The sequence below is a fragment of the Rissa tridactyla genome, chromosome 9 (genome assembly GCF_028500815.1).
Source record: "Rissa tridactyla isolate bRisTri1 chromosome 9, bRisTri1.patW.cur.20221130, whole genome shotgun sequence".
In the NCBI taxonomy this organism is placed as follows: Eukaryota; Metazoa; Chordata; class Aves; order Charadriiformes; family Laridae; genus Rissa; species Rissa tridactyla.
In genome coordinates, this window is record NC_071474.1 from 35,058,747 (window position 1) to 35,074,086 (window position 15,340).

The 15,340-nt window shown below is 41.5% G+C and overlaps 1 protein-coding gene across 1 annotated transcript in view; it reads left to right on the forward strand.

Moving 5' to 3' along the window:
* Positions 1–15,340, forward strand: part of TRPC5 (transient receptor potential cation channel subfamily C member 5) — a 65,243-nt gene that overhangs the window by 33,479 nt on the left and 16,424 nt on the right. The window contains exons 4-6 of the mRNA XM_054215008.1: positions 3,110–3,249; positions 7,266–7,588; positions 11,958–12,153. Coding sequence (XP_054070983.1) covers positions 3,110–3,249; positions 7,266–7,588; positions 11,958–12,153 — 659 coding nt within the window. The remainder of the gene's footprint in view (positions 1–3,109; positions 3,250–7,265; positions 7,589–11,957; positions 12,154–15,340) is intronic.

Consider the following 15,340-nt stretch of genomic DNA (forward strand, 5'->3'; position numbering starts at 1 on the left):
ATCATCAGCATGTAAAGAGATTTGGCATCCAGCTTCAGTAACTGCGTAAAACAGCTGGGCTCCTTCTGGAACAACAGATCCTGTTGGCCTAAGGCTTTTCTGCTGTTCATATTGCAGTCTGACGTGCCTTTAGACATGAACCTGAGTAAACTGCAAGAGACACAGCCCTCTCCCTGCTTCCCCCATGCTCCGTGTGAGGAACGGGTTAGGAATTAGCTTCTGGGTCATACTAGTAACAAATACTGTCACTTCTCATGCTGGTTTAGTTCTGTTGGCTGGTACATGCCAGGAGGCAGTGCCGAGAGCCTGCCTGTTCTTCCACCTTCTCACCGATCTGGTTCTAGAGCCAGTGAGCAGGTACCAGGCCTGTTTATTCCTGGGCTCCCAGACAGCCTACAGGAAGGCAGAAAAGGGAAGATAAATCTCACTCTGCCTTATGCCTCTCTGCTGATAAACACTGACCAAGTCAATATTGAGAGCTCTAATATAAGCAGGAGAAGGATGGAGTATTTATTATCAGACAGCTAAACATAAGGCTTTTATTCTGATCTGGCTTGGGCAACCACAGCTGTGAAGAGAGAGAGATGTCTATGTTCCTGAGGGCAGGATGTACGGGTGAGGTAGTGAGACGGGGTGGGAGAAAGCAGATAGAGCAACTGAGGGAGAAGAGCAGAGAAGCATAATTGGATCTATTTTTGACGAGAGAGAAGTATTTATCCTTTCAAACTGAGCTCCAGGATACCTGCGAGTGAAAACCTGTGGGTTCCACTAGAAGCGTGATCTCTCCTCTAATTAAGCTCCCATCTCCCTTGCTGTGCCATTAACATGTAGCACCATTGTGAGCTGGTTTGTAACTAGGAGCCTACTCACAGGCAATGACTTTCACACCTTTCTAGCTTCTGTCTATACAGCCCTGGACATTTCAGTGCAAAACCCCAAAGTCAGGTAACAGTGAATTGCCACTCTCTAGTAGGGGGTCAGTGTCTGGAAAGCCACACTGATGCTTTGTGAGGACACCTCTCCCAAACCTCAATCTTTGGAGCTCACCTTCCGGCTCCTCAGTGCTTCTCACAGGTCCACCTCTGCTTTCCTGTGCCTGCTGGCTCCCCTCTCCTGGTAACACAGCTCCTCCTTTCTGTAGCGGCTCTGGATCAGGCTGGTTCTGTGCTGAACAACCCTAGCTGTTCCCTGTGCCAAACCTAAAATTGCTGGTGGAAAATGAGGAAAGCAAGTAAGAGTTGCAAACGTTCACAAATCACTTTCCATTGTGACCGATGCATATGCTCCCTGCATTGCTCTGCCACAATTTACAAATGGTAACTCAAGCCTCGTTATCTCGTTAAACTGATTTATGGCATTGAAATGCATGTGTTAGAAGAAACTTCAGAATGAGCTAAGAAGGTTAAATGTCTTTTCTGAGTTTAGGTGATCTTTCACTTCATCCTTAACTTCATGGTTAAAATTGAGGGAAATGGTAGGCATTTCAGCAAAGTTGATTTGCAGATGAAAGAAGGCTAATCCATTAAAAAAACGCCTTTGTTTCAGATAAACAGGGATATTGTGGGACTGTTTATTAAATGGAGAAATTAGAACAGTTTCACCAGATTAAAGGTTATTATTTAAGAAATATCTTCCACTATAAAAGGAGAGAACAGGCATGCACAGCATTGCTGTAACTATAGTAACCAGCAATGATAACTCACTATAAATACAGTGTATGAGTTCTTCAACAGGCTCCTCTCCATTGATTTGTTTTATTTTATGTTTTTGTGTGCACGCAAAGATTTGGAGGCAGCTGTAATAAAATTACCTTATTAACCTTGACGTTATGCTTGCCTGACCATTGACCTGCTGGCCGGCAGCTGAAGAGCTAAGATTGGTATTTGGATACTTGCAGCAGTTAATTTCAACATTATCTGCTCTTCAGATTGAACTTTCAGGTCCTAAAACTTGAGTTGCAAGTAGCATTTCAGTGACCACTGCAGTATCCTGTGGTTAGGTATGGGCAGCAATTTGGGTAACTATAATGCTAATGCACCTGGAGGTGTATTTTGTTAGTTTTTCTTTTCACATGTTTCAGGTCTTCATTCATGTAAATTGAGTAATTCAAAATATCTGTAGACTCTAGAGACATTCTCAGAAGCATGTAGATGATGAAGGAGCCTAGCTGCCATTTGCTTCTTAATGATGCTTAGGCTCTCAAAAACACTTAAACAGTCAACAATAAACTTACTTAAAATTAGAATTGTGTGCCAGGTGAGTTTAGCAGTCTGATAATGAACTTTAGAAGCTGCCCCTCACCCCTCCAGCTGCTAGAAGGTATAGTGAAGGTTAGCAAGTGCCAAAGATTATTACCAGAAGGCATTTCAGAGTTGAGATCATGGGCTCATATCCTTGGGAACAAATATTCACCTCGCTAAACCCATACCCATATTTGACATTAGGTGAGTCATTGCTGAGAGATGCGATGCCAGGCTGCAGTGCCCTTTTTCATGCTGAGTCCTGCCTTTTTTCACAAATAGTCCCTATGGGCTTTTTGGGCAGCAAGATGCATAAATACAGTGACTGAGCATAGAGAATGAATTTACTTCTTCCTTCTTTGGTGTGATATTTCCAGGTCAGGGAGGAAATGTACTGGCACGCTGAAGCTGGTACTGGTGTTGCATGTTCTGCAGAGAAAGTCAGGAAAAATCAGTTCCGTCCAGCTGAGCAATGAATTACTTATAGTTTCTATGAGAGCAGACAATCTATTAGAAACTATACCAAATACAGTTGCTTAAATAGTTTATTCATGTACAACAAATTTAATCTGAGCCAATCCACTCATACTAGTTATAATTAACATATGTTTCAAGCAGTCTCCTTCTGTGTATATCTGGAGCCCTGGATATGAAACCTTGGACTTTTTCATATCTCTCTAGACTACATTCCCCACAGAGTTGTAAAATATCTCATAATCGGCAGTATTATACTTTGTAGAAGACAGGAGGGATGAGACATTTTCTCCAAGCTGTTAATTTAGAATTGTCTTTCACTACATCAGATATACACAGTGCTTTAATGGCAAATAATACCTCATCATGACAATTATCTCTTTTTCTTTCTACAGGTTTTATCTGGGGAGAAATCAAGGAAATGTGGGATGGTGGATTCAATGAGTATGTACATGACTGGTGGAATCTGATGGATTTTGCAATGAACTCGCTCTATCTTGCAACTATCTCCCTTAAAATTGTTGCCTATGTAAAGGTACAGTGACTTAGGAGAGAGAATTTGTAACTTGCTTGTGAGAACTGTAGTACACAGGGTAGAAACTGCCAAAATCAAAATTGCAGATTAAAGAGAATAGCTGCTTTTCAAGCAGTCCAGTTTTGAAAACTCATATGGAAAGTTTATTAATTTGTTTAGAGAATGATAATCCTTCTCATCCTGACTCTTTGATTAAGACTGAAGTAGATTGTTTGGGCACTGGATAGAAATTTACAGACTTGCTGTCCATTTTGTAGCTACTCAGTTGCCCAAGATACGTTTTGTTTTCCATACTGATGCTGGACCTCTTTCAACAATGCTAGGCATAATGAAAACATGATTTTTAAATAGAACAGTAAATGAAAAACAAGAATAAGGTTATCTGAAAGCATTGTCAGCCAAGATTTATAATCTGTAGTCCTACAGACCTGTAGATTACTATTCATAAGTTTGGGAAAAGTCTACTAAGAAAAGCAAGCCATCTAGTAAGAAGCTTCCATCCAATATAAAGGAATCAACTTATTCTCTTCAATATATAAGTTTAAACTGTAGGCAAGGAAATGACAAAGGACCATGCTGGAGCTTTGACACCATGTAGATTCTTCACTGTCATGTTCCAGTTATGGTGAGAATGCACATCAGAGCTCCTCCTCAAAAACACCTTTGACATTTATAAACTTCTGATGCTCCAAGTTAGCATATGCACGTGTTTTGAACCCAGAGGATGGCCTGAAGCACTTTCCTTCTGTCTCTCTTTTTCAAAGACGCAGACAAGACACAGATGGCCTCCTGCAAACTTCCTTATGCAGTGGCTCTCTTTGACTTCGGTCGGAGCTGCGTGCTTGGCCCAATTCTTTTCTTGGTGTACTCAGCAGTAAATTCACTATAGTTTGTGTAATTACACAGGTGTAAATCAAGTAACTGGAGACTGCTCCTTGGCCACTTATGCGCTTTCTAGTTTTGCTGTGCTGCTGTGTTGGGTTTCCCCTGGTAGAAGAGTACTACTTCTTTTAGCCCAGCTCCTAATAACCAGGACAAGCACTTCCCCAAAGCAACCTTGTTTAGTCTCACCCTAGCGTGTGTGCAGGCAGAGAGTTTCCTCTGAGAAAGAAGGAGAGGAGAAAATTTCACAAAGCTCATTGACTCCAAAATGGCAAGGCTTTTATAAAAAAAACTCTTTAGCAAGCAGTTCTGCTATGGGGCCTTTTTAAAATCCAAAAGGCTGCATAGTGGTAAGTTAGTTTTTCAAAGGGAAAAGCTTTAAGATAGTTGCTGCTCCCTGAAGAGGCAGCTCAGTAACAGCATCAAAGCAGGAACAGATTACATCTTTTTTCTCCCAACATTCAGAATCTGTGAGGAAATTAGAGACTTGAAAGGTTGGTCTTCAAACTGTGAGCAATACAAAAAAAAAAGGCTGGAAATAGTAAGATTCACGAACAATTCTTAAAATGTTAACAATCTCATTCCTTCTCTTTCTCACACACAAATTACTAGAAGAGCTGTGCATCCACAGATTTATACATCCACATACTGAGATTTAAACTCATGAGCAAACCACACCTACAAAGGAAGTACAGCTTTGTTTATATACTCTGTAAGAACTACAGAAACTTGCAGGCTAACTACAAAGACCTATATGGCAGCACACAAAATAGGAATATATCTGTTAGAGTATAGATTAGACCCACTTGGATTAAACCTGACTGATCTAATAAGGTCTGCTCTTGACGAGGACCAATGTCAGACAATTCTCAGAGGTGCGTAAAGTCTTACATATGAGTAGTTCTGAAACAGCATGCTCACAGAAATTTCCTTCTGACCTCTGTCACTTAGAGGTTGCAGTATGCTCTGAAACACAAGGATTTATAACATTGATAATGGCTTCAAAACCTTTTGCAACATGACTTGTAAACGTTTTTGTTATTTATAGAACAGCCCCGAGCTGGAAAAGGCTGGTATATATGCCAATATACCATATTCTAACACTTCTTAGAACTTCAAAGGATTACATGGACATTTAGCTTTCTGCCAAATATCAGAAAAATAAATGGCATCCTGACACTAATGTTTTCCATCCTTGTTTTTACGTGGAGACTTTTTTTTCTTGATTTGACTGGTTCCAAGACCTGACCTTAATATTGTCCAATACCAAGGAAATCTTCAGGTTAATTATAGGGTAAAAATACTTTGGTAATCAGTTTTCATTTGCTGCATTTAATTATCTTGTAATGAGGAGGGGTAAATGTGACTGCCTGCTGTAACTATCCTGTATACATCTCTGCTGTGTTTCATCTTTATCTTCTGATGCCTAACCCAAACAACTCCAGCCTTCCCAGATACCCAGCTTCATTAAATATCTCTAAAATTTTCTGTGATGCTAGGCTGCTCCAAAGAGGCTACTGTTTTCCAAGAAAGAATATACCATCGGTTTATAGAGGGCCAAAATATGACCCTAACAAGTTGCTTTAAAAATAGATGTGAGATGAAGGAGACCTTTTCACATACCTTTACATGCAGTCAGTGCTAAACCCTAGCGGAGAGCCCCTGGGCTGCTGTGTCCAGCCAGCATGCAGAAGAGAATCGCCAACAACTGTGCAAATCTGCTCTCTAGGCAGGAGAGGCTTTCTGATCACAACCGTCCGCCCCTGCTGCTGGATACTGGCAAAAAGTTAATGTGTCTGCCTGTTTGTAAACATTTTAAGACCCATCTCCAAATCAAGCTAACCGACTCAGGTCATGATGTTCATGGAGTAAAGAACAGTTGGGAAATGTCAGAAGCAATCAGAGGTCATGCTGAAATGCCTTTGTATCATATCTCAGCTCCATACAGAGGAATAGTTTGAAATACCAACTTGCTTTTAGCTGAGTCCTTGGAAAAATTGTAAGCTCGTGTATTGGACCTTCAGATTTAAATAGAATGCCCCTGCAAACTCATGTGTTCAGTATGATATTGATACCATTTCCTTTTAAAAGGTACAAAAATTATTTTAGGAGTCCTAAACACACTGGCTACACTATTAGCTATGTTATTCTAAGTACATTTTTGCCTTTTTATACATGTTAAATGAGCAGAGACAAATGTTAAGAGGACAATTATTCCTTGATGTTAAAATGTCTTTGACTCCATTCTGTTGTGCCGGTGTGCCAGAGCAGTTACATTTATATAGCCAGCTCTTTTGTGTTACCTATTTGCATCTGGCTGCACTTTGCGCAGAAAATGCTTCTGCTTTTACAGTTACATTACAAAGCAAGTTAATGTTATAATTGATGCACTCAAACGTATCCAGTGTTTCAGTTGTAATTATGACCTCTGCGTTAGCAACCCTCCTAAAATTGCCATGACAAATTAACTAATAAGAAAATTAATATGAAGAAAGCATTTTGGTTCTGGGCTGTTGGCACTTTTTTGGAGATTACTAGGGAAGTAAAGCATCCACTTCTTATGCTCAATAGTTCATTGCTTTCCTTCTTCCCTCCCTTCTCCCTGCCTCGCGTTCTTCCTGGAATGTGCAGTGATTTGAATGTGCAGTCATATTTAGGAGGAAGAAATAAAAAAGGTAACTGGAAATTTCTGGCCTGAACCTGCTAAAGGGCATTCTGAACCCCTTTAAATGTTGAAAGAGAAGATTGTGTATGTACCTGTGGACTTGAAGAACCCGCAAACAGTGAACTCAAAATTCAAAAGGCCTGTTTTCTGAATTTAGGCTAAGAACAGCCAACATAACAGAAGCCTCTAAAGAAAGGCCGGTCCCATAGCTACCCATATCAGAGGGTCATAGTCTACTAGGGAGAGTTCATAAGAAGGCATCATTAAACCTAAGTTTCTGCCCTGATCAAGTCAGCTTCAATCCTGAATCCCAAATGTTAGTCTGACAGTAGCTGAGAATTAAGATTTTGAAAGTATTTCTTGTGTCACCAGTACCTGGTTAGTATATATGTGAAGCATTAGTATTAGCAGGTGTGACTCAGAGTAATTACAACATAATTCACTTTTATACCCTTGTTATTTCTTTCAGTATAACGGTTCTCGTCCAAGGGAGGAATGGGAAATGTGGCACCCGACTCTCATTGCAGAAGCCCTCTTTGCAATATCCAACATTTTAAGTTCCTTGCGTCTCATATCCCTGTTTACAGCAAATTCACACCTGGGACCCTTGCAGATTTCTCTGGGACGCATGCTGCTAGACATCCTTAAATTCCTTTTTATCTACTGTCTGGTGCTTCTGGCTTTCGCCAATGGACTGAACCAGCTTTATTTTTATTATGAGACCAGTGCCTCGGAGGAACCCAACAACTGCAAGGGGATCCGATGTGAGAAACAGAACAATGCCTTCTCCACGTAAGACGTCCTTTTCTTTCTGTTTTTAAGGTTGACTTCCAGTGTCCCCTGTCTTACCTGCCTTTCCCTGTTGTCTGTCACTACACTCAAAGTGCCTTTATTTATTCATTCGCAAATATCAGGTGAGCTGGTTGACTATGCGGGAAAGGTGTGAGTTAACTGGGGCAGACATTCTGCTGAGCTTTGCTGTCATAAAGACTCTTAGATAGGTCTGGAAGTGGGAGACAATTGCTTTAGTTCTGGACCAAAAACTCTCCCTACACGATCCTGCAACTTAAGTTTTATTATGGCTGCATCCAATTTCAGTATATTTGAGAAAGCAAGTATTCTTTTGCCATAATAAATGTTTTGTCTGATTCCAGAGGAAAGGAGGGGAAGCTAAACAAAATGTAGAAAACAAGGGATAAACTTATGAAAAAAAGGTATTAATAAATAATGTGATACAGCAACAACAACAAACTCACCTAGGCCATTTTTATGCATATATGATGTTGCAGGCTTCTCTGATTTCTTTGCAGTTGGGTGAGACTAAAATCCCAGCAAAATCCTTTTTGCTGGAAATGCTGGTACTTTACTGAGATGTTGGCATGGAAATTGCCGTGATGACAGCTGGCAGGGCTGAAAGAGATAGCACATGCTGAAAAATAACATGAATTGTCTTTCTGATGTATTTGTTTTAATTACTAATAGTGGAAATAATTATAATAATCAGCCCCCACCCAATTGTTCTTGCTGCTTGCACAGTACTTAAAACACAATGTGAAGAGAAATAAATAAAGCACGGTCTAGAAAAAGGCCTACACCCTGCAAACAAGCAAAACAAAACTGTTGTCCACCACTTTATGCTAAATTAAATAAAACTTGTCATAATGCCCAATAATTCTCCACCCTTCCTCAGCTGAAGGCTTGAGGTTAAGAAAGGATTTGTGACATATTTGCACTGTTATCAAAAGCAGATGATGGCTGATGGAAGAGGAGACTCCAACATTGTCCTGCAGGCTCCCTCCTTAAAAGAAGTGGGGGATTTTCATGGGATAGGGTCCAGCCTTACAAGAGCATCATGACCTGGTAGACCAGACGTGCTGCCGTTTTCCACTGCAGAGCAGGAACACCATAGGCTTGATTAATTTTCTCATTAAACCCATCTATATCTGGAGGAAGTGAATGGAACTGCACTGTGCTAATGAAAAACAGAATTAAAGACTTCTGTCTTTTTTCTATTTTAATTGCTTTGCATGCCCCAGAAATGCGTTGTGCTGCCCTTGCAAAGGAATTAAATAACAAATACTATTCCTTGATCTATGTCCATATTGGTGCAGCAGCCAGAGGGAGAAATGTTTGGCAAGTACAATGTTTGTTAAGTGGCAACTTTTAGCTCATGAAGGGTCAAAACCACAAAGTTTGGGACTAGAGCCTGCCTTTCCCTGGAGCTACAGATGTATTCAGTTCTGCATTCTGGTTTGGACCTGTCTCCATTGCAAACCAGTTGCTTTCCAGATTTCACTGTCAGCAGGTTAGCGGAGAACACAACAGCAGGACTGGACGAAAGAGAAAGAGCGTTGGGTCAGCAGGGAAAAAAAAAGATCCTTAAGTCTGTAAGAAGGTATAATATCTTGGGAACTAGAAATTATACAGAACCACTTAACAGAAAGTGTGCAGATCAGCTTAAATACAGACCACAATTTCTCCCACCCTAACATTCAGTTTAAACCCCCTGCCAAGGAGAATGTAGCACAGAAAGGAAATTGAGGGGGCTCAGCCTTTATGGCAATGGTTTGTTTAAAACAAAGTCACAGTGGGAGGGGATCCATTAGGACTGAGGTCTCCTGGCAGGGGACAGAATGCTCTGCAGTTACTTTTTGTTTGAGGCTTGCTTAAGAAATTTATTTAGCGTGTTCTTAAAAGTTTAAATAGTCGTTATTAACACCCCCAGTACAAGCTGACATTTGGCCCTTGAGCAGATGCACAGCATGGGTGACTGGCTAAGAACGAGCAACCTGCAAAACACAAAATTACGTTGTTGGGCTGAGGAGAGCAAGCGTGGCTGGAGTGAATTCAAGTCAGAGCTGGTGTTACCTCAAGTTTGCTCATAGTTCATCCCTAATGAAAGAACAAATGTAAAGAGCTTTCAATCAGTACCCTTTGATTCCTACCAGCATTTCTGAGCAGTCACACAATAAGATCTAATTTTGTAAGGGAAGGAAAAGCAGGACGCCGCTCATGTTTCTACAGCTTGTTTAAAATGTGACACCTATTTACTGGTGCATTATTTCCTATTACTCCCAAAGGATGGGTTTAATATTTTCTTGGTGAGGAAATTTTCTGCATCGCAAACACAGATCATGGAAAAGTAATATTCCTTTGTGACAGCAATGAGGTGAAGTCATGAATAATTTAAGGTTTTATGCTTTGGCCTCACCATCCCTTAGAAAGCAGAGTGTCTACTGCTTAGGCAAACAATTTGAAAATATGTTTATTATTGTGGTTCTGGCAACTGGAGGAGGGAGAAGAGAGACTGGAAGAGGAGAAGGGGATGGAGGAAGGCATACCTTACTGCCTGCTGTGTTGTTCTCACTGGAGGGTCACACTGGTCGCTGGGGCCATTTCTCCAGCGGCTGCAGGAGGTCTCTAAGCTGCTGTGGAGAGTGGTGGAGCTTTGAAATTTCTCTTGTTTGCTTAAGATCCAAAATACGTTCGGCAGGAGGGCATAGTCTCTCAATCACAATTTCCAAAATTCTTTTTTAGAGTTGCTTCTCTGAAGTAGCGTGAGCCCCACCTGAAACACTGTGAAAAGAGATTGTGGTTCTGGCTTGTCATTAAACACTGAGGAAAGAGTAACTAAGGCTTACTTCTATGTAAAGTTGCAGAAACCAGTTGCTTACTTTTTCAAGGGGGACTACATGTCCACATGAGAATGTATTTCCCTTAGTCTGGGCCCAAATTATTGGTACTTTTACTGCTAATAGTTAAAATAAGTTAAAAAATAGCTAGCTCTCCACCATTTTTTAGTAGAATGCTTAGCATTCTTTGGTTAATCCTTGTTTTAGCACCTCACTTATTAAGTAAATCTAACAAACAACCTGACTTTTGGGAGAAAGGATTTTTGCTTTAAAGAGTCTTCATAATTTTGGCCAGTGAAAAACATGAGATACATCCACAAAATATGAAGAAACTAAATTCCCATATAAAGCATGGGGGTACATATGGAACAGATGCCTGGAGAAGCCGGGAGAACAGATTCCTGGTATGTCAAGTGAAGTATCTGAATTATTTGTACTGATTTTTTTAGTAGAAGCATTTGAAAATACCTACTGACCTCAGACCAAAATGGAAACTCTTAAACAAGTATATAAATGTCATATTTTGATGATATGTCATTTATGCCATATTTTGGACAGCCAAAACAAAGATGCCCAAATAGAGCAATTATTTAGATTGCTGATTATGTATTTGACGTGATTGCGAAAGGTCACTTGTCTCCGGCTGAAGCAAATAGAGACCTGGGATGATCTCATCAGCTGTAAAGCACAGTGAGGTCAGGTCTAGTTCATCTATGGAAAGAAGACTTCAGAAGAAGAAAACCTCTCCAGCTGAATTAATGTGATGACTCTCTTTCATCTGAGTCATTACTGATCAATTGTTGCAGCATGCTATTGAGGGCACTGCTCTGTGGTGGGTGGGAGCTGCTGCACAAACAAGCCACAGCCACCAGCATTTCTGGCCACGTGCATTGCTAACAGACGGGGTCTTAGCACACTGTCCTCGTCCACCTGCAGCCACAGTGATTGCAAGCTCTCAGCGTTTTTTAGAGCAAAGGGGTCAAGCAGACGTGATTTCTTGCATCTCCTACCTCGTGGTGGCTCACTGTTGTGCACTATTTAATTACTACGGTCGTGCTGTACTTGGGGATGGGTTCCCTTGAACATTTAGCCTGCAAACATGTTAACGATGCAGGCGCTGATTAAACAGGAGAATTTATAGATAACAGCAGTATCACAGCATGGCAATTTTAGTTAGAGGGAATATATTGTGGCTGTTCTTTGCATGTGTGTAGAGTGGAAAAGGGAGCCTTGGGTTCCCTGAGGGCAGTTAGGCTCGTTGCATCTCACAAGGATGTGGACAGGGTTCTCTGACAGGTAGCAAATGTTGTTGATGTGACACAATTCTCACAGGCGTCGGCCAATGGGTCACTGTGGCTGGAATGCAGACTGCTTCCCGGGGAGAATAAACGGCTGTACTGAGCAGCCGCTCTGTGGTGTTCCAGGCTCCCGATGTCTATGTGCTCCCCACCTGAACACCACCTGAACCAGGCATTGTTTTCCATTCCCCAGAGTCAGGTAGCCAAGTAAAAATCTGGTTTTATTTGCAGACTTTTCGAGACCCTCCAGTCACTCTTCTGGTCTGTGTTCGGTCTGCTGAATCTCTACGTCACCAACGTGAAAGCCAGACATGAGTTCACAGAATTTGTTGGGGCCACTATGTTTGGGACCTACAACGTCATCTCCCTTGTTGTGTTGCTGAACATGCTCATAGCCATGATGAACAACTCCTACCAGCTCATTGCCGTAAGTTATCTCATTCTCTCTTTTTTCTTTTATTTTTCTCCACGTGCCTCATCTGTTTAGCTTACAGCAAGTGTGTACCTTCTGGGATGCTGGAGACTGCTGCCTCCAGTTTTTGAAAAGCAGATAGCTGGGATTTCTACTCACTAGCCTGAATCATGCTTGCGGAGGAGGTTTTGCTCTGTTTGTAATGCTTCTTAGCTGGAAAAGGCTTATCAGCTGTCATCTGCCCTTGTCTTCTGAAGAGTAACCTCACTGATCACCTTGTCATTAGCAGCTGATTTACTTTGTAGCAGAGAGGGTATATAAAGGGAAGCCTTCCCACTGCTTCCTGATGTTTGGTTTTAACCTGGGGGGTGGGTGTTGTGCTTTTTTTTTTCCTTTCTTCTGTTACTGTTTTCTCGTTGGAAACTGTGTGTGTCGAGACCCAGTCCTGTAATTTCTTATTCCACAGTCTTCCCACTGAAATTAGATCATTTCCATCTGTAACACCAGCCAGTCTCCTGGCAGCTGACTCTGTAGACCCCTCATCTCAGATTTCTGAGTAACCTCGGTGCAGGATGGATCTGAGCTGAGGCAGCCCAGGGCTGCCAGTTGGCTGTAGAGCCAGTTTCAAACTTAATCTTCATTTGAATGTTCAAAACTGGTCTCTCTACTGTAATCTCATTCTGTGTACCTAAAAACCAATCTGTACATTGATGATTAAATTTGTCAACAGATTGAAAACTAACGCAGCATGGCTTTGCGTTTTAAGGCTCTTCAGGTAAACTACACAGAAACAGTATGGAAGGAAACTAAATGTTGTGTGCACAGTACTTAAGGTAAACCAGCGGGCAAGTTGCTTTCCAGTTCTGATGCCAAACATGATAGGTTTAGAGATAGTGAGGTGATGAAGCGTTGCATCCTCTGTGATCAGAAACAGGAGTTTGTGTCCTCAGCTGGTCATTCAGAATTACAAGGCAGAGGAGAGACTTCCTTCTCTGCTTTGGGTGACTCTTGGATTTACTTTAGAAGACGAAGGCTAAAACAGAGAAAAAAAAGAACCAGCACCAGCTCTTCTGTTATTTCCATTCCCAGCGTCCTGGACAAATCTCTGGGGAAATGTATGGGTGAGCTCCCTTCTTGGCTAAAGCACACAAAGAAGAGTATTGAGTTGTCTGCATGAATAGGTTCTACAACTGCTGTTTATCATCTGTTGATTCAAGTGGCTCCTAAATTTTGTTATCCAGTCAAACTGAGCATAGACCCAGTCAAATCGGTGATACTTCCAGACATCTGATCTTTATCACGTTAAAAAGTATGAGAAAAACTGGACCATTGACCTTCCAAATGAGCAGAAAAGCAGCTTATCAGAAAGGAATCGCTGCTTTATCAGTCTGTTTCAATGCTTCAAGTGTTTTCTCTTTGTGCAGTGCTACTCCTCACATTCCAGGGAGACTGGAATGAGGGGCAGAAAACAAAGATAGTCTCCTTGGCCATTTTCTTCCGTTCCCCTTCCTTTATTGTCATCAAATAGGCTTGTCACTGACACAAAGCCCAAACTTAAGATTGGCATAAGAATAGCAGCATTTGCTATTCACTGGGATACAAACCACTCATCATTCTTTTCCCTGAATAATTTGAGTGATGCAATGACACATTACAAACAATCCCATGTGACTTAGAGAGACCATCATAACAATTAACTGAAGTGAATGGTCCAGAGCGGACTGTTGTATTAATGTTTTTGTAGATGGAGCAGTTGGGAACAGTGAATTGCTCCATCAGAAAGTATGGTTGTGAGAGACCTGAGGGTAAAGGACTGAACTCAGCAGATAACCTAGGCATAACACATAATTCAGCATGTGCCCCCTACTCAGAAGAATGACAGTGGAAATGGTACAGGATACTTCTTTGTCACTTACGCTGTCATATTGCAAATGCTACTGAGAGCAGTGACATTTCTTGGGAAGGCAAGAGGCAGTCACTTCCAGCCTCTTCTGCAGTGCACGCAGCTTGTTCTTTGAAGCTAATATTTCTGCATGCTCACAGCATTCTCTCAGGGACAGTTTTCTTCATGAGTCTTCTAAGGGCAAATATCAATTAATCTCTTCCCCGAAGAAAACAACTCATTAATAACTGCTGAGCTTTACAACTGTGGGTCATTTTTTAACCTCCTGTAATCGAGTCTACCCCTTTCTGAATCACAGTACACTGGTTGCTAGACTGGGCATTTCTTCCTCCTGGTATTTATATTACATTGAATGTGCGTGGAATGACAGCATTCCAGAGATGGAGGAAGAGAAAGGACGCAGAAGCCCTTGGAGTGGGGTGGAGGTCTTCTTCTCAAATACATCAGTAGGAAATCTTGTGCCATGTGCGTGACTGCAGAGAAATAAAATGAGCTAGACATCAGGGATGAGAGTGCATCTCTGCTCGTTGATTTCCCTGCAGTGGAGTGGTCAGGACATTTTAATTAATTCCACTTGTTAATGAGCCAGAGTGGCACTGCTGCAATGCAAACAGTCTTTCTCCCCTTCTTCCAGGGACAAATATGTTTATGTGTTTGTAGCAGTTATTCTTCAGGTTAGCTTTTCTCCATTGTCGCCTATATACATGAATTTCTGCGGTGAGGTCAGAGAAAGGAGAATCCAAGCTGCTCTTTCTTCACTCTTCCTTGCGTCTCCCCAGTATGGGGTTTAGGGCTTGGTCGTTAATTAAGCACCCACCGTAGGCACACAGCATGAAACCACAGGGTATCTGCGGAAGACAAAGCAAGGCAAGCAAAGAGTAAAACCTCCGCACAGCTTTGAGTGATTCCTGACTCACAGAAGGAAGAATTTTTCTGCCATAATTTTGTTGGTTTTTTACTAAGCTATTTCAGACTTCAATAAATACATTTTTCTAGGGGTACCCTGAAGCAGTTTCAATCTTGATTTTTTTCATACAGTCCATTTTTCTCTTTTGCCAAACCATTGTCAAGAGCTGGTTACGGGAGACACTATGTTTCACTGACAAAGCACACAAAATCCAAATGCACACCGAAATTTCCATATGCTTTGCGCTGTTTCAATATGTGAAGATCAGAATGTTCTATACAAGCAGCACAGAATGCAACTGGATGTTATGCACTGCCGGGTCTCTCATCTCAAAACCTTCCCGGACATGACAGAAGTGCCATCACCTGATGAATAGAAGAGGAATGTCACGA